This window comes from Cryptotermes secundus, unplaced genomic scaffold (genome assembly GCF_002891405.2).
Source record: "Cryptotermes secundus unplaced genomic scaffold, Csec_1.0 scaffold548, whole genome shotgun sequence".
Taxonomy (NCBI): domain Eukaryota; kingdom Metazoa; phylum Arthropoda; class Insecta; order Blattodea; family Kalotermitidae; genus Cryptotermes; species Cryptotermes secundus.
In genome coordinates this window covers 1,882,538-1,895,302 of record NW_019732380.1, presented here as the reverse complement: position 1 = coordinate 1,895,302, position 12,765 = coordinate 1,882,538, and the positions used below count along the sequence as shown (strand labels likewise).

Genomic DNA, 12,765 nt, shown 5'->3' with positions numbered 1-12,765 from the left:
AGGTTGTTATTGCCTGCAGTTATGTAGAAGTCGGCCATTGTTTCAAAGGAATGTACTGCCTCCATCTTCAGAGCCAAAGAGTAAGCAAAGCCAGAAGCACACTGAAAGTGTTCATTTCCAATTATCTGTGTTCAGCAGTCATTGTGATCATACCCAAAACCTCAGTTATCCCATGTTTTTCAGTTATACACACATCTTTTCCCTTTCATTAGCATGGATAATTGAGAATATTCTGTATATAATTTGCAGTTACAGATAATAAAATTTCTCATTGTCAGTGTTGCAGTATTAAAATTAACTTCTGTAGCCTATACCACCTTTGTGTCCATAATACACTCAGTTTTATGGTTTGATGCATTAAAATAATGGTGTATATTTTAAGCACATAGAAAATTCAAGACTAAATTGCCATATTTAGGTATTCTTGTATGATGTTTATTGAGATAAATTACTCTTTGGTTAGGAAAGGTATGAGATCTGTAAAAATGTTTTAACTGATTTTTCATCCTTAACTACTTTCAGTGTAAAATATGTATACATTTCATGAGCTCATATAACTTAATAGACTTTAACTGACAGAGTAGATTGGTGCAGAGGTAGTGCAGGATGCAGTGAGTTTGAATCTCAGCTGAGACATGGGCTATCATGACTGAGGTTTGTTTGTGGATTTCTTCAGTGTCTCCAGGCAAATACTGGTATAGTACCTCAGTTAGGCTTGCTTCAAATCGTTTCATGTTCATCATTCATTAATTATTCTGCCATTTTATGTTTTGTATTCTGGATGCTGACAGCATTAAGAAATAAACTACAAATAAAACTTAACATTAGTGGGGTTTTTTGACATTGTGCATTGTTCGGTGCTCTCAAGAACAGTGATTCTAAAACCAGTGATTGACATTAGCTCTTTCTAACAGACTGAACATAGTAGATGTCTCCTGCCCCCCTCACCTGAGGACAGAAACAGATCCAATTTCCAGACTTTTGTGTTCTGTAGAATACCAGACAATGGAGAAAGTCCAAGAAACCCAGTAATCCTGAGAGTTATACATCATCGTCAGACCACTTTAGAATCTGCAAAAGTAAACGTTAACTAAATTCATAAAATCATGAAAGTTATTATTGGTGTACGTTATGTTGACATCATAATGTCTTTATTTTGGTATTAATGACTTACAACTTTGCAGCCTAGTTTAATATTGCTGTGTTAGACTATGGGTTTTGTTACTGTTTTTAGCTTTCACAGTGATTAACTTTTGATGATATATTGGTTATGGGGTAGTTATGTTGTGTGAATGTGTGCTGTGTTGCTGACAGTTCAGAGTTACTGCTGCCTCCATCTTTGGGATTGACACTGAAGATGGAGGCCATGTGGATTATGTTTTCATATAAAGAAATAGGAGCTGTGTTAGTACATGAAAGTGAAGTGGGGTGAAGGTATAATGCAGAAACGTTCATTGTTTGCATTGTGGACAGCTGCTGTTGGAGCGAACAGTACACCCTAGGAGTGGCAGTGTCTCTATCTAAGACTGGTTGCATCCTCTCTGTCTCTGTGTATGTCTCCCACAAAATATGTGTCTGCGTCTTCTGTGCACAAGTTGCTCGGGTATGGTCTTAATGGTGTGACGTGTCATTTGTTGTGAACATTGCTGAAAATAGAGAGTAACAGTTTTGTCTCATTTGAATATAAGCTTCTCACAGTGGTGACTATGATGAGTTTGATCTTCTGGGTAACCCCTTGTGGTTTGGTAGGCGTTCACTGATGTTTCAGAGAAGTGTATCACCTCCATCTTTGGGGTTTAAGAGAAAACCAAATAAGAATTGTCACCTTCTTCTTCCTAGTTTATTCCTTGGCTTACTCTTCGACCCTGAAGACGGAGACCATACGCTCTCCAAAATGTTGGTAGATTTGACTTGACCTATATGGCATGACAGTTCAACCCAGAAGGTCATACTGTTTCACCCTTTATCAGTTTTTGCCCCCAGTCACTTACATCAGCATGATTTGCATACTGTAAGTAATTTTATGCTTCTTAGTCTTACAGATGCAAGTAAACTTAATATTGGAATTATTTTTATGGGCATGCTGCAAGTGGAATTATAAATTATTGTTGTTACCAAACATAATAATCACGGCAAAAACTTCTTTGTTTTACATTCGAGTATTATTTGAACCAGGCTATAAGGCAAACAGGTCAGTCTTTAGTCTTGCATTTGGAAGGTGCTTGGTTCTAATCTTGGGAACAACACATTCTGCCCATACTGAGATTTTTGTGGGTTTCTGAGCTCCTCTGAGCAAATTCTGGGATGGTACCTCAATTACAATATGGCATCTTCTTTCCAAACCCTTTCGTAATAATCAGCGACTCTGTTCATTTAATCCCATCATCAGTGATCCTATTCCCTGTATAGACTTGATCCTGATGGCATCATTAAGTGACCAATTAGAAATATCTTGCAGTTTGTCTCATTCTTCTGTCTGCTCAGCCATTTAAATTTGGTAATGACTTCTGCTCCCGAGCCATTACCAGCATACAATGAAACATAAGCTGTCTTTTATATAGCTGAAAAAAGTGAAATATAATTCACCATAAATATAATAATATAAAATATATAATAATAATTCAATGGAGCAGAACCTTAGAGAAGTTAATAGTTGATCATCTACTCAAGATACTTCCCATCTCTTATGAAATCTCAAGGTTCATTACATTGTTCACAAGAGCCTGCCAATGGAATATAAACATTTTTCTTTTATATGAAATTTGTGGAGTAGATGCAGTGCCTGTAGCATGTGTAATGATAAATGATGATGGAGGATTTTGGAAATTGATGGTTTTGAAAGGGGTTATTGCTTAATACATTTTATAACGTCCTGTATGAAAATGATAACAGTGGATTATTCAATTTTAACGTCTTCTGAGTTTAGCTGTTCTATCTTTTTTTAAGTGTTATCTCCATTTTTATGTGAAAATGAGATAATGCATTTTTCTGATTTTCTCTGTTGTGTTACACTGCCTGCACTTAATGTCATAGGTTTACCTTACTTGCAAGTGTCAGATTTCAGACTGTTGTTTGTTCTAAGTAACATTTAAATTCCAGTTGATTCCCCTATCACCTTATACCAGCTGCTGTTCATGCTGGTGTTGGTGTAATTATGTAGTATCCATTTCACTGGTGAACACTGGGGCAGGCCAGGCATCTGTTCCCCTCCAAATTTTGGGGGAGAAAATCAAAATTGATAAAAGGGGACCAAAAATTAAAAAAAAAAAAAATGGAAAAAATTATCATCCTGTCCTGAATACTCTAAGGCAGTCAGTAAAAATAGCCAGAGTAGGCTTGAACATAAATTGTAAGCACATTTTTTGGCATGTCCCCCCCCCCCAAAAAAAAACAGACAGTGCCTTCTAAAAATTTTGGCAACATGCATGTTTGTGGGTATGGAAAGGGAAGTGGGTGATAATGCATTGCCAATGAAATCAGTGTCAAGGGAAGAAAGTCAGCCTGAGCCAAATACTGACTGTACTCTCTGCTGTAAGTAAGTTGGAAGATTAAGGTTAATTTTATTATTTAAGATGCGGTCTTTTTCTGCAGCCCTCTTCAGTGTTTGGTGGTTGTATGTTTATTTTTACAGTTACTTTACATTCAGTTACATGTTCACAACCTGTTTCTGTCTTATGTGGTCATCATCAGGTATACTAATTAAGTGGTATAAGGTGTTTCACTATATTTTGCTCCTGTTGGAAGAAGCTTAGTTATTGCAACAGGATGTTGAAGTATATTATTAAGAGTAAGGTATTATTCTGACTCCTGCCACAGGAAGTGCTAGAGGACCTTTATGGAGATTGATTTTTTGTTATTTATTTTAATTTAAACAAGCACAACCAAATATGTTATTAAGACAACCAAGATGTATTGGAAATGCGAATATATTTCGGTTTTTTTTTTTTAAGAAACACCGATGACATGATTATCAAGGCATTAGTTTAAACATCTGTATTAAAATATGTACTAAGATTTTAACCAGTAAGTTGCTAACATAACAGAATGAATACTGGAACAACAGCACGATTAAGGAAGGGTGTGTACTGTATAGTTTCCATTTGCTCATACACAGTTCACTGAAAAACAGAGAAACTGCAGTATCTCTCTGTCATGGTTTTCATACATTATGGAGTGATCATTGAGGCTTAATTAAAATAAGCTGTGGAAAGTAATGAAAGTAGTCATTCCACAGCACCTTATGAATGTTACAAATAGCTTATATATAGACACCACAGTACGGGTAGAAATCACAGGAATTATAAGTAAAATGGCAATAACAAGGAACCAGTGGTTTTGACAGGAACAATTCTAATGCAGTTTCAGATTCAAATGAAAATTGTGTTCTTTACTGATATCATTGGCTTTCTTCTAAAACCATGTATGTCCGATTTTCATCATATTTCCATACAAAAGAAATGCCCTATGCTTGTATCTGATACCATGTATCTTGATGTTTGTGCCCATGGTAACTTTTCCAGTAAGTCCATTGATATAATGTATCCCAATAGACCGCCTCTGTGGTCTAGTGGTCAGTGTTCCTGGCTACAGATCGAGAGGTCCCAGGTTCCCGGTGCTGCCAGTTTTTCTGAGAAGTAGTGGGTCTGAAACAGGTTCCACGCAGCCTCATGAGGATAATTGAGGAGCTACTTGAAGGGAAACGTAGCGGCCCCAGTTTAGAAACCAGTAATTAACGGCCATGGGGATCCGTTGTGCTGACCTCGCAACACCCTCTAGCCGCTAAAGTTGGCACTAACTTCTCCAACAAGCAGTGTTCACTCAGTCGGTATTCTTTGCTTCAAGACTAAAGCCATGGAGTTTGTATGTTTGTTTTTTTGTTTGTAGTATTATGGGTTACAAAACGTTTTTAGTGTCTCCTGGAAAATTTAATGATTTAAGTGATACATAGTTTCCATAATGTGTATATAGTAACTGTCTTTTAGTGCATACAATTTCACTTGTCACTTCACACTACATGTTTCAGCATCATTCTGCCATCCTCAGGTGTATTAATCACGTTATGATGCCGAAACATGTAGTGTGAAGTGACAAGTGAAATTGTATGCACTAAAAGATGGTTAATATATATACATTATGGATATGAATCAGTGCAGCAGGATGCTAAAATACAACGATACATAGTTTGTAAAGTCAACAATGTTGTCATTATTGTTATGAAGTGGAACTGTGAGGTTATGCCAAGCTAGACCGGTGTATAAATAAGATAGGCTTTTTTAAATGTGTGTTTAGGGCAAGGAAGTGATGCTGGTAGTGAAGGTAATCTTGCTGTACCATCATCTGGGGATGCAGAGAAGCGATTGCGGGAGGAAGAAGCAGGAGAAGTTCGCAATGACGTTGCCCATGTTGACAAACGCAGCAAGAAGATGGTCTCTTCAGTTCAGCTTCATCTTCAAGCAGCAGGGCTTGGTCCTACAAGACCAGTATCTGTAGCTAGTTCTAAGGATTCTCTCCCATCACCAGAACCCAAAATAAATCATTTTTCACAGATTGAGTCCAATATTTCCAGTGGAAATGCTGGTGATATATATCCTCCTGCACCAATCACAAATTCAGTGCTTCGTGAACTGGAGAGTCAGGGCTCGGACAACACTTCTTTGTTACCGGCAGCTAGATACACCGAGGTCACCAATCATGAATGTAGTGAAAAAGTAGAGGAATCTAAATTGTTGCAAGTTTTAGGTCAGGGAGACACTTTTACTCGGAGATATAATAAAGATACAGTTGCAAAATCACAATCTGATGAAGAAGAAGCCAGTAATAAGGAACTTGTTTCTAAGATTCAAAAGGAGGAGACTTTTATGAATTTAAAAGCAAGGTCACTGCCGTCACCTCAACATCAAGAAGTAGTGAAAACAACTGGTAAAGAACAATTTGATGTGGAAAATGAATCAGTATTATCAGCTAGAACAGTTCTGCATGACACTTGTGCTCCAAAAAGTCACGTAAACACCAAGAAGACAAGCGCCGATGTGATCGGCGGTAGTGGTTACATTGCCTCTAATTTTGTATCCAGTGATGAAGATTCAGATGGCCATGTTGTCTCAAAACCAACAACAGATGTTGTAGATAGTAGCAAAATGAAGGACGTTACTGGTGATAGCTGTGCATCAGTGACAGAACAGTCCACCGAGGTCTCCCGTCAGGAATCGGAGCCATTTCTGGTATCTCGATCAATTCTCCGTCCTGAAGAAGTAGGTACTGCCACTTCAGTTGCTCCCATTTCTGTGACGACAAGAACAGGGTCACCCCAGCATCATGAGGCGTCATCAGAAGCAAGTATCTTAGACTTGCAGGATGTTGAGTATGCTGATGCTGATGCAGAAGATGGAGATGATGAAGCCGAACATGAGGAGGAAAGAATAAAGGCACCTGATGAATTCTCACAGCAGGTATGTGGAAGATAAAATTTCCATTCTGCCATTTAGTTCAATGAACAGGGTTGCATTAAGATTTTTCAAGGCCATAAGCTGTGATAAAGATGAGGCCCCTGTAAATTAACAAGAAGTTGTGGGAAGAACTAACCGCCTTCCTTCCTTTGATGTGATGTGAACCACAGAAAAAATTATTTGTCCAGTTGTTGGAGGCAGTGTTTTCTCTGCGGTCCACCCTGAAGTTACATAAGCAGGAAAATGAGGAGGGATACGAAGCCAGAAAGGTGATCTCATGGGGCTTTCTTTTATTTTTTTTTTCAGAATAAGGAAAGTAGGCTAAAAGGAAAGTATTTTAGAAATAAACATTAAAAATTTGTATTTGAACAACTATATAGGCAGACTTTTTCATGCCAGGTCTTCTAATAAAAAATATGAAAGACTGTATTTTGATAAAAAGAACAGTAATTAATTACTAAGAAATGTTAATTTGTATGTAAAAACAAAGTGTACGTGGAACTATACAAATATGTAAAAACCAGCATTTGCTTCACAACGTCTTCACCAGAATTGAGAGCAAGGTGTGGTGCCAGATTCTATTTTTTTTTTTCAGTTTCTTAAGGTATTTCCATAAAGATGTATAGTGTTTTTGAACTGCTGGATAAACCACAATAGAGTGAAGACCTTTTGGATGAATTTGCTGTTGCATTATTTTGTATGTAGGTTCCTTTTGAGATAATGCCATCTGCAGCTCATAGAGGGAAAGACAAAGAGCAGGATGATGATCGGCAACAAGAAGCACCTCGAAGCCTGACTTCTGATGTCCCTGAGACCATGACGCCAGACGAAGCAGAAAATTTGTTGAGTTCGAGGTGAGTGCCCTCTGGTGCAACATTGTATTTTTGATTACTAGCAAATAAACAGTGGATAAACAGTAGTTAAATTTGGGGTTGGATTAAGCATTATATCACTTTTATTGATCTGTAAAGTTGAGAGAAGTGTTTTGACATACTAGTACTGCGAATGAATTATTGGTACTTGATACACTAAACTCCAAGTTATCCAGTAACCATGCATCTAGAACTCTCATGCAACCAGCAAAACATTTGAAAGAAGATGTTGTGTTTTGTAAAATTACTGCAGAAAGGAAGTTCCAATGAGTATATGTTCACTCAGCACACATTAGTTCTCCCAACCACCACTAGCAGCTCTATCCATCATATTCTCTTCCACATCTCTCACACAGGTGCCATTACAACTTAGTATTATGTGATTACAGTAGAGGTTATTTGAATTTTTGATCATGTATTAGTGTATCTGAAACCTTTCACTGATCAATCTGCTACATCTCTTAAGAAGATACCCAAGAACTTAAGTGAAGGTTTGTTGTTTTGACTTAGAAACAGAAGGACTGGAAAAGGTTGTAACGTTTTGTGAGAGTATTCTTCTTGCAATTATCAGATTCATGTAACTGGCACAGCCCATTCCCCATATGTTCTGGATAATAAGGAGTTTACTGTATGATATTTTTGCATTTTTATTTTTAGTAATGGCTTCTATAGTATCAGCATATTCAATTTATTTTGCTGTGTTTTATTTCATACAATAGACTCTTGATTATGATAGGTGAATTGCACTGTTGCTGATTTATATAGGGTGTTGAAATGTTTCATGAGTACAGTGATGTTATTCGCATAATTATAGTGCAATTGTTTGAGGGAATGTGATGCATAAATTACCGAGAGAACTCACGCAACACATGTGGGTTTTCTGCATTCATGGACAGCCAGTGAAGGGCCTGTCCCTGCTTTACATCTATTCATCATTAAATATGGTGAACTTTCATACAGCAGAATTTGGGAGAGACAAATTTTCTAACTTTTTTAGAAGTTGATAGATCTTGAAAAAGTATCATATCATTTTGTATCATGCACCAGAATCTCATGTGATTCATAGAGGATTGTTATGCAGAACTTCTAGTGTATTCAGTTGAATGTATTCATATCTTGTATCTAAAGAGTTAAGTGTGCCAGTAAAAGGTTCTGTGAAATTTCCTAGTCTTATATAATTAGGTGTTCATATATGTTTCAATTAATACCTCTTCCATTATTAGTTAATTTTGTCCTTAACCAGTAAAATGCATATTACATTAATCTTGTAAACAGGTCTCCAACTAAGCTTATGATAAATCACAGACAGATCTATCACTGACGTAACTATATTTATATCACCCTTGAGCCAAATAATATTCTTTATTAGCAGTTGTCATGACTAGATTTTTTTATTATCTTCGGTTGGTGTATGACCACCTCTGTGGTCTAGTGTGTCAGAGTTCCTGGCTACAGATCAAGAGGTCCCAGGTTCGATTTTTGTCGGTACTAAATTTTCTGAGAAGTAGTGGGCCTGGAACGGGGTCCAGTCAGCTTATGAAGATAATTGAGGAGCTATTTCAAGGAAATAGCAGCTCCAGCCTAGAAAACCTAGATTAACGGTTGTGGAGATCCGCTGCACTGACCATGTAACACCCTCTATCCGCAGAAGTTGGCACTAATTTCGCCAACATGTGGCAGTTGCTCGGTCGGTATAGTTTGCATCCTGACTACAGGCTGTGGAGTTTGTTTTGTTTGTTTGCTTCTGTTAGTTTGTCCAGCTTTATGTACTTTATTCACTCTTTTTAGTGTAACTAATTCCAAGTAATCTAACTAAAACTACTGGAAGTGTGTACATTTACATCCTTTCGAAGGCATATTGTTCATACTAAGAAGTTTTGTCTCCATGAACAAACACTTGCCTGATATTTGAGACATCCTGTCCTTCCTCCCCATTCTGTCTGGGGGAAATGTGGATTAATAGCTTAAAGCAGATCACATTCACTTGCTTCAACATCCTATCTCTTCTCAGCAGGCATAATTTCTATTCCATGTTTGTCACTTGTTGCCACATTGGCATGACACTTAATACAGTACAGATCCTGCTCAAGTTGTGCAGACCTTCCCATATACAAATCTGGTTTCGTGTGAAAGCATACCAGAATAAACTTAAATTGCATATGGAAGTTCATATTAACACTTTAAGAAGGTTTTCTTACTCTGTCACCAGCCAAGTTCCTGGTCACAAATGAAGCTGCCAACATAAACATCAGACATGTGATAATGCGCAGTCTGATCAGGGCTNGTGGGGGGGGGGGGTGGTGATGGTGATATGTGAATATGGAACAGTGATGGACATGCTAGTGTTAAATTACTTTTACTGCCCTTAGGGTATCATTGTATGCAATGTGACAAACAATAATTTCTTACGCGAGTTTGGCTTGTGCAAGGATTTGCAGAACTGAATTCTTACTTGAATTGGGGCCGTTATGTTGTAAAATAATTTAATAGTAATAGGAGCACTACCGCCTCTGTGGGCTAGTGGTCAAAGTTCCTGGCTACAGATCCAGAGGTCCGGGTTCGATTCCCGGTGCTACCAGATTTTCTGAGAAGTAGTGGGTCTGGAACGGGGTCCACTCAGCCTCGTGAGGATAATTGAGGAGCTGTTTCAAGGAAAATGCGGCTCCAGTCTAGAAAACCGAAATCAGCGGCCGTGGGGATTCATTGTACTGACCACGTGACACCCTCTATCTGCTAAAGTTGGCGCTAACTTCACCGACAAGTAGTCGCTCGGTTGGCGGGTATAGTTTGCTTGTGGACTAAAACCATGGAGTTTGTTTGTAGGGTTTTTTGTGTGTGTTTGATAGCAGCACTAATAACTGACATCATGAAGCAGAGTCCTTGAGGAGCTAATAGTTATTCATTTCCTCAGAAATTCACAGCCTTTTGTAGAACCTGAAAGTTCATTACTGTGTTTGTAAGAGCAACCACTGGTTGAGTACAAGACTATGTGTAACATTTCATAACACTGTTAGGAGTTGTTAACACTCCATCCAGCCCCCGAGCTGGAGAACTGCCCCGTATTGGCTCTCTGAAACTACATATTCAATATATTTGCTGCTACGCACCATATCTGGAGGCCACCTCATCTGTTTACAACCTCAGGACATGCCATGCCATGGTGAGAAGGGGTCCAGTAATAGTTATATAAAGTAAACTTAATGGCGTGTGTTTCATATAAGGAAGGTAAGGTGTTGATAGATGCTGAATATATGACCCTTGAGGGTTATAGTAGCTGGCATAGGAAATGAGACATAGCTGAGTTACAAAGCAGGTAATGGAAAATGATATCTGTTTCCCTTGAAATATGGGATGTACTTAGTACATAACCCTAATCAAGAGTCTGTTGTCTGTGAAACATAAAATGTCAAGAGTAAATAGAGATGCCATATTGTAGGGATTTGTTTCCTCACTTACATGTGAAGATTTACAGCTCTCATCTTTTGTTTTATGAAGAGACTTTGTCAAATGTCTCTGTAGTTCAAGTTCATAACAATTTAAGTGCCAAACATGGTGAACATGCATTTTAGGAAAAGTTAACGAAGATGAGACATAGAATTGCTGCTTTCAGATTTTAGCCTCTGATAGGTTTGTAGTGTTCAATGAATTTGTTACACATGCCACATTTGTGCATGTTAAATCCACACAGAAATTGGCATCTCTGTGTGTGCATTAGCATTAAATGAATGCATGGATGCTTAGTGCTGTTGCATGATCAGTAGCTTCAAATAATATAATTGAAAGGAATTCAGTTATCTGACCTGACACTCTGATCTAGAATGAATTTCATTTCAGAATAACATATATTTATATAACATCTTTTTATTTCAGTTGTATCTTTTTTAATTTGATACCATTAAAGAGTGCTGTCTGTTTGATAATAAGAATAATCAAATACCACGGATACACATTGCTTTATTCAATAGATCAAAAGTTCCACCATAAAATGAACTTGAAGTTTTCAAGGTTGAGTGGGCAGAGAAGGAAGAATGTGTTTAATAGGTTATGGTAGTAGAATCCATAGTACTGTATACCTGAGGGTGATGAATTTTCATGTGAAATTTGAGGATACTACATCAGTGACTATGATGAATATGGTATGGGTTATGATTCCACATAGTCTGGTAGAAGTTTACCAGTGTTTTGAAGGAACATACTGCCTCCAACCTTAGTGTTCAGGCAAGCAGAGTAAGGATTGGTGGTTGCTTGTTTGCTTGCCTTATTCTTCTACCTTGAATATGGACACAGTGTGTTCCTCTGAAATGTCAGTAAATTTCTACCATGCTACACAGCATCACATCCCAAAAGATATGTTCTACGTGAACTTTCAGTAATATTTAACCTCTTTTCTTTAATAGGTCTTAATAATTTTCATGTCTTTAAGATAAACATATTTTGAAGCCCATTTATGCTCTGAAGAAGGGATTGCTTTTTATTCCCCTTTTAATGTCTATATTTTTGTTGCAAGACAAGTCAGTTTTACAGTATTTGAAAATTGTATGCAAATATGAAGTGACAGTTCCTTGTAATGAAATATATAAGTAATCCATTAGTTTAAACATTTTAACTGTTAGCAACATTTGAATTAAATTATTCATGAAGCCAGTTTAATTACTGTATTAGAGCAGTTCTGTTAGACAAATTGAATTACTTAGGTCACAGAACCTGTGTAACATTTTATATCTTGTAAGATTTGAGGTTTTCACAGTGGTGACTGTGAAGAATGCTGCCTTCTGGGATGTGGCACCGTGTAGATCTTGTGTGAACCATCCCAGAAGATGGCATTCTTCATTTTATGTCTTGCACATTAACTTAGACATTATATTTGTATTCAGCCTGATTTCATAAACAGTTTGTTACACTGTTAAGGCAGAGCATATAACGTTGTGGGGTCAGTGAGTCTTTAAGTACCATATTTTAATGCAGCAGACACACTAACACTCTTCGTTTTATGACTTCTCTACTGCATCTCCCTCTTTAATAACAGCAGCAATATGAATGTAGATTATTCTGATTGTTAAGTAGGTATGTCAGTGCTCTTTAATTTTAGCACCAGTTCTTATATGCATGAATGAAAATTAGTAACATATTTCTAACTTGTGATATGTAGTTGTGTAATGCCATGAGAGACTTTAATACAGTAATGTAAGAAATCTGCATTGCTTGCCAGTTAACTAATTTCTGTTGTATTTTCTGCTCTTCTTGATGTTCTCCTGTACCTGCAGCATTCTGGAAAAGAAAATACGGTGAGTTTTGTTGAGACCCATTCGGTGTTGGTATTCATATGGAGAATTGGCTCTTCTGTCAAAGAATTCTTACTCACATATATAATAATAATCCTGTGCTATAATCTAACATTTCATTAACTTAATTCATATTGACAAATGAAAGAGATTGGGTTCCCTTTG

At 37.3% G+C, this 12,765-nt stretch overlaps 1 protein-coding gene across 4 annotated transcripts in view; it reads left to right on the top strand.

Moving 5' to 3' along the window:
* Positions 1-12,765, top strand: part of LOC111867633 — a 231,886-nt gene that overhangs the window by 177,391 nt on the left and 41,730 nt on the right. For all 4 annotated transcript variants that reach the window (XM_033752739.1, XM_033752738.1, XM_033752741.1 and 1 more), the window contains 3 exons: positions 5,290-6,449; positions 7,152-7,300; positions 12,583-12,603. In XM_033752739.1, coding sequence (XP_033608630.1) covers positions 5,290-6,449; positions 7,152-7,300; positions 12,583-12,603 — 1,330 coding nt within the window. The remainder of the gene's footprint in view (positions 1-5,289; positions 6,450-7,151; positions 7,301-12,582; positions 12,604-12,765) is intronic.